Source organism: Rhinatrema bivittatum, chromosome 13, assembly GCF_901001135.1.
Source record: "Rhinatrema bivittatum chromosome 13, aRhiBiv1.1, whole genome shotgun sequence".
In the NCBI taxonomy this organism is placed as follows: Eukaryota; Metazoa; Chordata; class Amphibia; order Gymnophiona; family Rhinatrematidae; genus Rhinatrema; species Rhinatrema bivittatum.
Genome location: NC_042627.1, coordinates 77210374 through 77223973, shown reverse-complemented (window position 1 = coordinate 77223973; position 13600 = coordinate 77210374). Strand labels below are relative to the sequence as shown.

At 46.7% G+C, this 13600-nt stretch overlaps 1 protein-coding gene across 5 annotated transcripts in view; it reads left to right on the top strand.

Annotated features, from left to right (window-relative positions):
- The window catches only part of ADAMTS17 (ADAM metallopeptidase with thrombospondin type 1 motif 17), a 161260-nt gene extending 151097 nt beyond the window's left edge, over positions 1–10163 (top strand). For all 5 annotated transcript variants that reach the window (XM_029575629.1, XM_029575631.1, XM_029575630.1 and 2 more), the window contains 2 exons: positions 2552–2729; positions 4180–10163. In XM_029575629.1, the coding sequence (XP_029431489.1) occupies positions 2552–2729; positions 4180–4331 (330 nt within the window). In that variant the 3' untranslated portion in view covers positions 4332–10163. The remainder of the gene's footprint in view (positions 1–2551; positions 2730–4179) is intronic.
- The last annotated feature ends 3437 nt before the right edge of the window (positions 10164–13600 follow it).

Sequence of the window (13600 nt, the reverse complement as noted above, 5' to 3'; positions counted from 1 at the left end):
ACCATTTCTATTGTCCTGTCATGTCAGCTGAGTTTCATGTCAGCCCTCTCAGCTGCTGACATGAAACTCAGGCTTTCACCACGCACACACCTTTTAGCCAGGTTAAACAGAGGCGTTCTTGGGATGGGGAGCAGGAAGATGTTTAGGGCACAGCTGCATTTTGAAATGGGCATGTGGTGTTGCCCAATGCTCACAGAAAATAGCAGACGCAGAGCTGTGCAGGCTCTTCATATCCCCGTATCAAAGGGAAACCGACAGGGTCATTCCCCTTTCAGCATTAGCCACAAGTTCTGCGTGCTTTGCAGCCACGCGGGCTACTGAGAATGGCCTTCCGTGAGGTTTGAAAAGAGTATTTCTGTGTGTTTTTTCTGTGCTAATTAGAGGGACTTGGCTCGGCTCATGGCTCTTGGGCTGAGCTCGGTCTACAAAAATTGCTCCCCCCTCCCTGAGCTGGGCTGCGTTGGGCAGACGAGGCTGTTTGGTGATGTCAGACAGTATATGGGTGGTAGTGACCCACTATTAGACCACATACTGCTCCGAGGATGCTAAAATCAAGAAAGCTTGTGCAATGCAAATCTGAGAACTGTAGGAGAGTCATGCGTTATCCAACCATTACAAGCACTTCTTGGGTGCCTGTGTCACTTGGAAAATATGAGGAAAAGGACATGGCCTGTTTTGTTTCTCTCTGGATTGCAGGTGTTTTCCGTTCTGTACACCTTCCTGTGGAGATTGATGCAGCACAGCAGGCCGTGCCATGTTTCTCTTCGCCCTGTGCTGGGTCTGGTCTGGGAGGGGGGGGGATGAGAATTGCTGTTGGTTTCCATGACGGTGGAAGGCTTTTCTCTCCATTGTGTCTGTGTTCCTAGTACTGTCCTGAGTGGAAGATCTCCCAGATGGCCCTTCACTTGCTGATGAAGGCCAGAGGCCAAGTGGCCATGCCGGCATTTCTGCCCTAGGAAAGATAGCTTTGCATTATTTAGTCTGCGTTTTCCACAGCTGTGAAAAAGGACGTTTTTTATAAATCTTCCCTATGGCTTGGGGGTAACCAGCACAGAGAGGCAGTTACTACCCTAAACCGAGAGATGGGGGAACCTGCAAGGAGCGGCGGTTGCTTTGACTTTATGAGACGTGCAGGGCAGACTGGATGGACCATTTGGACTTTTTTGTGCCGTTGTTACTGTTACTATGCCCTGTCTCCCAGCCGGTAAGAGACGAAGATCATTGGCAGAAAACGAAGCACATAAGCAGTTCATTGATAATGTATGATGTTTGTAGAGCAGCTGCTAATGACCGTAGTTGCTCATAATTGAGGTCATTCTTATTTTCACCCAATTACAGTTGGGCCATTTGAGGCCTAGAGATAAGGTAAGTTGTCCTCAGGGGTTCTGAGTTCCAGTTCTGTGCCCTACACCACCCCTCCAAGTCAAATCCTCCCCTTAGCCAGGCGTCTTCCAGGACCCTTCATTCTCTCTGTTTTTGAGCTCTTGCGCTGTTGGAGGGTTTTCTGCAGACACAACGCAACAGTTTTATTCCTGAACTAGTTTACTGCAACCTTGAGACGGCAGAATGTGTGTTTCTGTGTCCTGTTACGTCCACGTGCTAAGGATGTCCTGGCAGAAACCCATAAGTTGCTTTGTGTGATGGCTTCTCCTCTTCCACCAAGAGCCTGTGTCACCGTCTGCACGCTCTTTGGTTTATTTTAATTTCCTGCCTGACCGCTGTTCTAATGAAAATCAAAATAACCAGCAGCATTACATAAGAAATTGAAAAGCATAAAATCTTCCTCTTCATTGTTGGCTGAGCTGAACCTGAATTTCCCCCTCTGCAAATCACAAGTGTATTTCTGTGCATGCACATAACAACGGGGAGACCCAGCTGTGCCCTGAGAACGTTTGGCTGCCCGGTGGAAGGAGCCCATACCTGTGCCTTTGTAGCACAGGAAATCATCACAGGAGGAGGAAAGAGATGGGGAGGATTTTCAGTGTTGGATAAATCTGCCTTATTTAATGTCTTTATCTCTGGAATGGCTTATGGTTTTTCTTTTGCTGTACTTTTTACATTATAGGGGTGCTCTCAAGTAATAGAGTCAGAAGTTTACTTCATCTTCCTGGGACCATAACACTCGCCGCCCCAGCCCCCTCTCTCCGTAGCGTGGCTGCCGTCACTTGCAGTGCCACAGCTTGATGCTGCCGTCGCCCGCGGCGCTGGCGGCAGGTCGATCCCTCTGTAGTCTTCCTGTCCTCTCCTCTTCCTGAAGACACCTGAACCATGGGTCTGACGCAGCAGGAAGGGCCGTTAGATTGCGTCCACACAGGAACAGCGAATGTTTTTACACAAGTTCACCCAGACAATGAGGTCAGAGGAAATCATTTCTGCCTCAGGACTGATAAAACCATCTCGTTTTTTTTTACTTTCACCTTTACTGCTCATTGTTCTCTTCTGACACTCAAAACAACATGCGGGCCTTCCCCCAGATGAGGGAGGGGGGAGGGGTGTGTGTGGCATATGTGCGGCCCCCGCTTGCAGCTCATGGGTTTTGTGTCCTTTCCAGTGTTCGGCGACGTGCGGGAAAGGCCTTCAGTCCCGCGTGGTTCAGTGCATGCACAGAGTGACCGGACGCCATGGCAACGAGTGCCCCATGCTGTCCAAGCCTGCGGCCTACAGGCAGTGCCACGTGGAAGCCTGCAATGAAAAAATCAACGTCAACACGATTACGTCCCCTAGGCTCGGTGAGTGCGAATCTTGACCTTATTTATCTTTACTCCTCTGTTCCCTTCATCTCCTCCCCCGGGGTGGTTATGGGAGTGACCAGCAGCAAGGAAAGTGTTTTTCAGTGCCGTGTGTGTGTGTGTGTGGCTAGCTGGGGGTTACCCATGCAGCACTTATTATCCTTCCCTCCCCCGTTAGTGGTACCACTTGACTTTGTGGTCATCTGGGCCGGCGGATCCAGGGCTGATTTTATCCCCCCCGGCACCTGGGGACTTCTAGTCCTGCCTGTTTTAGGAAAAATGGAAGTGAAGTCTGTAGATGCAGTGGATTAAAACCAGAAGTGGCCGAGCCTGTCCAGATGACATGGAGTCCGTTGGTTCCAGGGATGCAAAGGCATCACCTCTTTGGTGCACCTACGCATGCCCACGGACAGGAGCGTCACACGTGCATAGCCCTGTGGCTGAGCCAGGGCTACATCCAGCTTCCCTGATTTCTTTTTTTTTTTTTTTTAAAGCCATGTAAGCATAAAGAGCTCCAAATCATACGAAGCCCCGCCACTTGGTCTTCAGGATCAGCTAGCATTGCAGCTACCAGATGTGGTGATCTTTGCCGAGAGATGTAAAACATTTCAAAATATTTTGTTGTTCTGTGCTGGCGTTTGAAATTATTATTTGATCGATTGTAACATCAAAATGTGAAAGAAACATAGATACTCCTGAGCCCACAACTGCTTGTCATGTCCCAGAGAAATCGTAGTGCCTGCAATTATTCAATGACATTTGCTACATTGCTTTATGCTCCATATTTTATTACCTGCACTATTATGAGGACCGTCTTCAATAGTGATCTACCAGGGTAAAGGATGTCTGCAGCGAGCACACTTTGAGCTGGGTTTAGGGGAGATGTTCCGTGGGATTGGAAAGCAGCAGGTGTAGATTGCATTTTCAGATGTACACGTGTTTTCCAGGAAAAATATGCCTGCAGGAAAAAAACAGATGTGAAATCCAGGGGTCGGTTGTGGCTATGTACATAATTTCCTGTTGAAAATTCAGTGCAAGGTGTACCCATGGATTTGTACCTAGGCAAACCATTTTTTTTTATTTTGTTTTAATCTAACTCGTGCTCTTGATTATTTTTTTTTTCTTAGGAAACACGCAGACATATATTAGCCTCATCTAGCTGACAATGGTGCAGCATTGCTCCCTGACTTCAGTACATAGAGTTGGCATTAATACACCAGAATATAGTAATACAGGGTGCCTGGACAAATGTGCTGAAATGCACTTAGCTACCTGTGCCAGGTGGCACGTTTCATAGCATTTTGTGGGCCATGTCACTGTACGTTTTGGGACTTTCGTCGGTGCCACATTGGGGGAGTCATGGTCAGGCTCTTAGGAAGCTTTTCCTTTCTGGTCGTCACAATGCCTTGCCTAATGTTTTCGGCTCTCCTCGCCTCTGTTTTCTTGACAGCTGCCCTTACGTACAAGTGCACGGGGGACCAATGGACGGTGTACTGCCTGGTGATTCGAGAGAAGAACCTCTGCCAGGACATGAGGTGGTACCAGCGCTGCTGCCAGACGTGCAGGAACTTCTATGCCAGCAAACTGGAACGGAAGAGCTAACAAAGCCAGAATCTGTGCCAGAGCCTGGAGTACTACAGACGTTTCTGCGGAAATGAAAGACTCCCAGGTCCCAGTGCTGGAAGTCTCATTAGGGAACGACAAGGCGGTGCATTCCAAAGCTTTACCTTCTAAGACATGAAAATATCTCTGCAGGCTGGGTATATACCAAAGTGATTCAGTGGCTCACCTTTACAACCATCATCTCAAGGAGGCGAACCTTTGCAGGTCAGTCCTGGCTGTGACAGCTTTTATGAAACCAATGTGCGGACAATACCACCAGCTGAGCCCACACGCAAGTCTCCAAGTCTCCTGTACTATGACATCTTTTGCTCCATTTGTATTTTGGTGAGTGTAAAAGGTGTCACAGCCCGCAGAGAATTCAGCTGGGTGCTGTCAACGTTATTACATTTTTCGTTACTGTGTTTAGTTAATACATGAATAGCCACTGGTTGGCTTGCTAGCATAAAAGGCAAGGTGATGAGTTAGAGGTGATTATACTCACTAAGGGGGTAACTTTCAAAAGGATTTGCTTGCTTAAAACTGGTAAGTGCACTTTAAGCGCGTAAATGGGCTTTTGAAAATTGCTACGATACCATGGTTCCATTTACACGCGTAACTCCGTTGAAAATGACCTCCCCTGCTTTGTTATTTTGTGTCTGCTTCAGTGGCAGAGGTTCTGGCAGTGGTTAGGTAGCTACAGATGTTCAGATACTTTACCCCTTGGTGTCTGGTGTCAGAATTTGTTTGGGTAAAATGGGGGGGAGGGGAGGAGGGGACGCAGAGGCCGCAGGCTTCGAAGAGTTAATGGTAAAATTGTTGGCCTAAGCTGCCATTCACTTTTAAAGGTGCTAAGGTCATTAAAGAGGCAGAACCTGTAGCGTAGTCCCAGAGCTGCAGCTCTTCCGTGAGTAGCAGGATCTTTAAAAGTGCCCCATAGAGAATGGATGAGTCAGCCTTACGACGCTCAGCTTCCGGAACGTAACGTCTTGGTGTTTCTCCTTAGGACTCGCTGACTAAGTGACTCACTGAGCGACAAGACTTGTACGTCGCTGGCCTTGTAGCCAGAATTCATAGCCAAAGTAAAATCATACGTAACTTGTGGTTACTTTGCAGAACGCACCCTTAATCTAACATCCCTGTGAAAAAAAAACTTTGAGGATAATTTTCCAAGTCGCTCCTCCAGGTCGGTTGGCCTGCCTGAATATTGCTTTCTTCAGAATGGATAAAAAGCAAATGCAGGATTCACGGCACAGGGGTATTCCTGGGGGGAAGGAAAGTATGCATGCATGCAAAACGTTCTGCCCACAGAAAAGGGAAGTGCAAAATCTGAAGGGGGAGTGCTGGGTCCACGGACCAGCAGAAGCAAATTTCTAAAAGGAAAAACCACACTCTGCCCCTAAACGGACTACTAAAAATTGCCCCTGTGGTGCTAGATTGGTTGATAGGTTCTGTCAGTGTCGGTCTGTCTGTATATAAAGAGAGAAGCACTCGTCTTCCGTTTATTCCAATATCCTGCAACTCAGCATCTGCATTAGACAGAACTACTGGCCTCAGGAAGGAAGTAACTTGAGTTTTATTAAGAGAGCAAAGACCCCGGACACCCTGCTGGCTGATCCCTCTTTCAAGGCGCGGTGGCGCTACGGTGATGGCCATCGAGACAGGTTGCCAGCATTTGGCTTGGCTTTTGCATGTGTGCGTTAACCTTTCTGGGGCTAAGCCTTCTAATTTTTTATTTTTTTTTATCACCGTAACAGAGAGAGCACAAAGGGAAAACAAACCGGCCTACTCTACTGTACTTCTAGACTCTGTCTGAACTTACTGGGGGCAGAAAGCCAACGTACGCCAGTGCAGTTTTAGTGAGTTCTCTCGGAAATTGTTGCATACAAAAGTTTGCCCCTGCTATATTTTTTTTTTTTGCAGCTGGGTTTCCAGGGGGGAGAAGCGACACACGCAGAATTGAAAATCTGACCCAACACATGCCCGGCCACACTTGCTTGAAAAGCAGTTCAGTGTCGCCACATTGGGAAGCAGTGTGTGTTGTATGTTTAACCCTCTCTGACTGGGGCAGACTTCAAGCCCAGGAATCTAGGGGCCTACGTCTGTGTGTAGCCCTGGACTCCATCATCAGAGGAACCCCAGTCTGGGCCACGCGACTCTGCTATCAGAGCACTACCACTCTGCCCTGACTCTCTTAGCAGAGGGACGCTGGCATTTTGTATTCTTTTTCTTATTTTGTAGTAATGAAGGAACATCGAAGTTATATGTGATGACTTTGGGCGAAAAACTTGGCACAATTTTTGTATTTGGGATCAGAAGGATAAAATGGCTTTCCGCCGGTGCTGAATCTGGAGGTCCAGGCCTGTGCAGGGGGAAGTAATTGTACAGCACATTGCATTTTAATACTTGTATCTCTCTCTAACCATTTATCTAAAAAGCAAGTATTGGAATACACTGGAACGTGAGTTACTGTGAAAACTGAGATTGGGGGACTGTAATTAGCAATTTGTAGGGTCCTGTACATGGGGGGATGGGCTGTGCCTCCTCCTGTGCTTTACGTTCCCACAAGGTAAAGGGGGTTAATGGATTGTACACTTAGCAAGTTCCATATCAGGGTAAGCTAAGCCCCCAGAAGCTTTGGGATTTTGAATAATTTATGGTGCTATTGTGGCGGGGTTATTTTGGTGCTATTTGTGAGATTGGTGCTGAGGTTTGAAAGGCTCTCGCTTCAGTTTAAGCCCAGACTTGTTATTGAAGGCTGCATGTTGCATTGATGCTTTACCCCCTGCAACGTTAAAACCAGGACCCTTTGCATACTGACAGATCCACGGCTTCGTTCAGCACATCCGATCGCTGTACCCCAGGCCCTCAGAGGCTGGGGTCTCTCTCTGATGGGGTAGCTTGCCCGGGGGGGGGGGGTGGGAACGGGGGCTCTCTCACCAATGATGTGGCCACAAAAGACAGTGAAAGTGGAAGCAAGGTGCGCCGACGACCCCCGACCTGGTGCCCGTCTTGCCCGCCCCTTCCGATGCACGTCCTGGTAACCAGCATGACGGGGCCTCTCTTTATAACCTTTCCTGCTGCTTCTCAGTCTCCCAAGAGGTTCTAGGAGGAGCAGAGAGAAATTTTAAATATGATTTATCCGGAGGACTTTTGTGTTCTTTCTGATAGCAAAGCAGTGCAGCACTGGAGATGTTTTTCACCCTCACTGTTACTCCAAATCCAGCTGCCTCCTTTCCTGGAAGGTAGACGGCGTCTAACCACAGTGACCTGAAGCGTGGGATAGCGAGGCACATTCTCTCTCTTATGACTGTTAAATGATATTCTTACCAGGTCTGATGGCTTCCTGAGCCCCCGGGGTCATCTCTTCATCGCTCTTGGCCATGCTCGGCCCTGCGTTCTCACCGTGAAGGCAGACAGGGCGAGACCGCTGTGCCCCGACAGCATGGGCCGTGCCACAGAGTGGAACACAGGAAGCTAACGTGAAGGACGAAGTGTAAATGCAGACCCTGAAGAAATCGGTGGCAGTCTGGCAGTGCGCCACCATCCTATATCTCTCAGGTGGGCTGAGCCGGTGGCTTCCCGGTGCACAGACATTAATCGGAGGATCCGCGTTTGAGTCACATCCCCTGGAGGAAGGGGAAGGCTCAGCCATCGCTCTACAGGGTCACCTGGTGGCCTGACTTGTGGTGGATGTTGAGCCTCGGTTTGCGGCCCCTGTTCTGATGACCAGGCTGAGCTGGGAGAAGGAAACCCCCTGTAGTTGTGAATGAAGGTTCATGACGTCTGCTTCTGATAGAGATGGAAGCCGCGAGGTGCGTGAAGAAAGCACCAGAAATGAAAACCTCTTCCAGTCTTCCTGCTCTTTTATTGTGTCTGGTTTCTTTTTATAAGGTAATAGAAAACTGTCAGCCAGTCAAGCTTCATATCCCATCTCCTCTCTCTCCAATGTCCGTTTACTGCATCCATATAAAAGCTCAGAAAACACACAGTGAGGGTTTGCAAGCAGCTTGAAAGGCAAACGTCTCCAGTTTGTTATTTTGTAGAGAAGGGCAGCTTTCAGTAAAGTGGTTATTTAGATTTGCCTTCCTTTGTGAACTTGCACTGCCTACCAACCTTAAGTCTTGTTGAACAGCTCAGCTCTGCTTCACCTTCCTAGACCTGAAAACACCACGAGGCAGCAGCTCTTTGCCAGAAGAGAAATGCTGCCCACCTACCTTACAAGGAAGGCGTCAGAAGCGAGCAGAGTCAGTGCGGGCACTCGGTACCTGCTCACTGCGCTGATGGAGCAGAGAAAGCAAAGCACTGCAGTTCTGCTCAGAGAGGGGGCAGAAGAGGGCAAGAAGACGGATGCCGTCACCAGGAGCCACAGTTACAAAAACGTGGACTGACGTCATGTTACACGGGTCATGCTCCCGTATAGTGGGAAGAAAACAGGAATACATTTGCAGTGAAATCTTAAAAGGACATTTTAGAAGCCCTATGCACACCAGAGCCAGGAGATATGCGCGCCCCGCATGGATTTTAAGAAGCGCCTATCTGCCAGTTCATGCGCACAAACCACGGGGTCTGGGTGGAGCACGGGCATTCCAGGAAGGTCACTTGAAATGAGCGCACGCCGGGGTCCCCTTCTGCGTAACTCTACTTCCGCTATGGACGGCGTGTAAGTTTTAAAATAAAAAAAAAGGCCAGGGCTGGTCAGTGGGGTCTGAAGGGTCAGGGCTAATAGGGTAAAAGGGAGGAAGGTTAATTGGGGGGTTAGGAAGTCGGGAGCCTTTACCTGGGCGAACTGGGAATGGACTGGGGATACTGGTAATTGCATTGGTGCTCGTATCTAATAAAATCCGTCTACCTACATGGTCGAAGCGGCATTTGCGCACACAAGCACACGTCTGTGTGTACAATTGATTTTATATCATAGGCATGTGTGTTATAAAATGGTGGCATCCATTTGTGCAAGCCGCCTGCACAGTTGTTTAAAAGTTACCATTTTAGCGCAGGAAATATTGCATAAGAAAAGTATCTTCTAAAAGGTAGGGAAGCCTACGTACAGCAGATCAATGAATCCTTAACCTGACGTTATGAATGCACACAAATGTCCAGGCTTTCAGATGTCTTATCTGTAATCGCTGGTCTGTCGTTCACCTTTAATGTTTTGGGGGTTTTTTGATCATGCATTAAAATTTGCCACAAACTAATAACACCATTTATCTCTTGCAAGAAGACCAAATATTACAGTCCACATAACGGTTGAAAATGGCAATGTGGATTGAAATGTTTGAACTTCCTGCAAGAGATAAGTGGCATTAATAATTTGGGGCATATTTTAATGCATGATAAAATGAAACAAAGACCCTGTGAATATTCCTGAGGTTATCACCCTGCCATACGATGTAGCAGTGCAGATGTGAGAGTCTTGTTTCACTGAAATGTTCTGTGCAAGAAACAGGTGCTATTTTCCCAATTCCGATGGTGTTACTTCCATACTGTAAAGATTGCTCTCCATTCCCTGTCAGTACTGTACAATACGTCCACAGTTGTGGGCTTTCACTGTACTTGTGGTGCTGTTTGTATTGGTGAAAAAATATGCTGAAGCAATTGGTTATTGCTTGATACGTTATTATAATACAGGGATATATCCATGGCAATATTATCATTTGTCCATTACAGAGTTACGTGTATATTTTTTCATTAATTATTTGCCTATGTATTGTATCTACAGAATAATATTTTCTTGCAATATTTTTTGTCGACAGTTGTAAATGAAATCAACAGCAAAAGAATCATTATGTTTGAAAACAAAGACTGAATTAAATGCAATGAAGTTTTTCTTTACGAGAGCCTTAATAATGGATTTTGTAAAAAAAAAAAAATGCTTATAGCAAAACGACTGTGAACAAAGGCATGTAGCCGCATCTGTCTCCTACTTGATTGAGGCTTTGGTGAAAGGGAATTTGAATTTTTCCGATGAAAGCTATACTGTTCAAAAGGTTGCGTGTGAAATAGGGGCTGGTATTTACCAGTGTGTGGACAAACGGAAACTCTGCATCCCATCCTGTACAGAGACTGGTACAGGTTCCAAAAGTGTTCTCTTGTCACCTCCTTTATGTGGCCGATATACTAACCAAGCACTCACTCTGAATACTATTTTATTTATTTATTTATTTATTTATTTAACAGATTTTTTTTTTATACCGACATTAAAATGCACATCATATCGGTTTACATTATAACAAAGAAAGAGATGGAGATGGAAGTTACAATGAACAGGGGAAAAGGGTAACAGGACAAAAACAATAAAGGAGATTAAAGTAAATGCAGAAGTGAGATTAAAAGAGTGGTACAAAGGAACGAAAGGTAAAAACTAATGGAAAACAAAACTATTTACAGAATGCAGCGAGAGGCATAAAATTACATATTTACAGAATTCAGCAGAATTGGTAGGGTTAAGGAAGGTTACATCCGTTGAGTGCAGGTGAGCAGGCATAGGGGACAATGAGAAAATTAGTCTGGGAAGGCTTGGTGAAAAAGCCAAGTTTTTAGCATTTTTCGGAATTTTAAGGGGCATGGCTCAAGGCGGAGATGGAGGGGTAAGGAATTCCAGTGGGTGGGGCCCGCGATCGAGAAAGCATGATCTCTTGTGGCAGTAAGACGGGCTTTCTTAAGTGGGGGGATTTGCAGTGTGCATTTACGGTTCATCCTAGAAGGTCGGGAGGACTGGGAAAGTTTGAGTGGTTAATTTAGCCATGAGGAGTTTTGAGTATATATGGCTTTGTGTAAGATGGTATGGATTTTGAATACAATACGGTATGAAATAGGGAGCAGGTGTAATTCCTTCAGGACAGGGGTTATGTGGTCAGATTTACGAGCATTACTAATCATCCTAGCTGTCGCATTTTGGAGTATCTGTAGTGGTCTGATAGTGGATAGGGGAAGGCCAAGGTAGAGGGAGTAACAATAATCAAGGTTTGAGGATAGGGTAGCTTGAATGACAGTTTTGAGATCGTGTGTGTGGAGAAGGGGTTTGAGTTTTTTAAAGACCATAAGTTTGTAAAATCCCCCTTTTAAGACTGATGTAATATGGTTTTTCAGATTTAGGTGTGTGTCGACTAGGACGCCAAGATTACGCCCTGGTTGCTGGGAGGTGAGGGTGGCAATCATGGGGTCAAATGAGAGGGAGACCTTGAGAGACTGTCTGTTTGGAATGAAAAGGAGTTCAGTTTTAGCGGCATTGCATGCAAGTTGAATGGAGGTCAAGAAAGTATTGATGGAGAGGAGGCATTCCTTCCAAAAATCTAGGGTCACAGTTAGTGAGTTCTGTATGGGGATGACTATTTGGATATCGTCAGCGTATATGTAGAATTTGAGGCCGAGTTCTGAAAGCTGGTAGCAGAGAGGGAGGATGTAAATGTTAAATAGAGTGGAGGAGAGGGAAGAGCCTTGGGGGACCCCCTGTGAGAGGGTGAAGTGAGAGGATTCAAAGGTGCCTAGTTTAACAGAGAAGCATCTATTGGATAGGTAGGATCTAAACCAAAGGAGGGCAGTGCCCGCAATGCCGATATCGGCAAGGCGAGAGATAAGCAGATCATGGCTAATAGTATCAAAAGCCGCAGAGATGTCAAGAAAAGCAATGAGAGAGTTTTTACCATGATCAAGGCCAATAAGGAGGTAGTCAATCAGAGAGAGTAGGAGGGTTTCAGTACTAAGGTTCTTACGAAAGCCGAATTGTGAGGGGTGGAGGATGTTATTGTCATCTAGGTAGTCGGAGAGTTGTGTGTTGACCACTTTCTCCATGATTTTTGAGATGAGTGGGAGATTGGATATGGGACGGTAGTTGGCTGGATTTTTAGGGTCAAGAGAAGGTTTCTTGAGAAGGGGTTTGACAATTGCGTGTTTAAGGGGGTCGGGAACTGAGCCGGAGGAGAGGGAGCAATTGATAATTTCTGCTAAGGGGGGGGGCGATGGTGGTAGGGATGGAGAGGAGAGATTTCGTAGGTATGGTGTCAGATGGGTGGGATGCGGGTTTGGATTTCTTAAGGATTGCCTCGATTTCCTTAGAGGATGTGAGTTCTAGAGTATTGAGTGGATTTTTTAGGGGGAAAGGAGGTGGGTGATGATTGTTCAAGGAGGGGCCGAAGGGGAGGGGTAATCGTTTGGGGGAGGGTGAGAAGGAGGTTGGTTATCTTGTTGTGGAAGAACTGAGCAGGTTCTTCACATTTTGAACTTGTTTCAATATCTGTGGTAGAGGAGGTGGGGGTTGAGGTAAGAGCTGCGACGTAGGAGAAAGAGGGCTTTGGGGTTGAATGTGTATTGATGGATTTTAGCAGCGTAATAGTCACGTTTGGTATTTTGGATGGCTTGGCGGTATGAGTGTAAGTAGGATTTGTATGCAGAGGAGTGCTGTGAGCTGGGATTATTGCGCCACAATCTTTCTTTTTGTCTGAGGTTGTGTTTCATTTGAAGCAGCTCCTTGGTGTACCAGGGTTTATTGTTGGAGGTGGTGGAGCGTTGCTTGCGTGTGATGAGAGGGCATATATCATTGGCTATGTTCTGGGTGAGGTTAACCCAGGATTTGAGTGTGGTATCAGGGGTGGAGCAATCGAGTTTATTAAGAGAGTTGGTAAGAGCTGAGGACAGCTCATCAGATGTACAGGATTTATGGTATGAAATTGGCTTGTTATTTTGGGTCTGGTTGCAGTTGTTCGTATCACTAACTGCGAGGTGGGATTCTATGATAGAATGATCAGACCAGGGGACAGGGGTGTAGGTGGGGGGAGAGGTGATTTGGAAGCCGGAGTTAACGAAGATAAGGTCAAGGGTATGACCTGCCTTGTGAGTAGGGGCTGAGATAATTTGTGTGAAGCCTAGGGCCTGAATGGCAGTCAGGAAGATTTCACAGGATGATGATGGGGGGATAGTATCTACATGGAGATTAAAGTCACCCAGGAGGATGGCTGGCTTTTCATTGTTGATGCTATTGGTAAGGAGTTCGATGAGTGGGGAGGGATTATGTTCCAGGAGGCCAGGAGGTGCGTATATGAGGCAGATTTGAAGGATCGGGGAATTAAATATGGCAACTTCGAGTTTGGGAGGGGGGCTGGTTTTTTTATGCGTGAGTTTAAGGCTTTTTTTGGCAATAAGGAGAAGGTCACCTCCCATTTTTTTGGGTCTAGGAATGGAGAAAATGTCATGTGAGTAGGATGGGAGTTGGTTTAGAAGGACTGTGTCTGTATCCTTGAGCCACGTTTCAGTGACTGCCCATATTTCAGGAT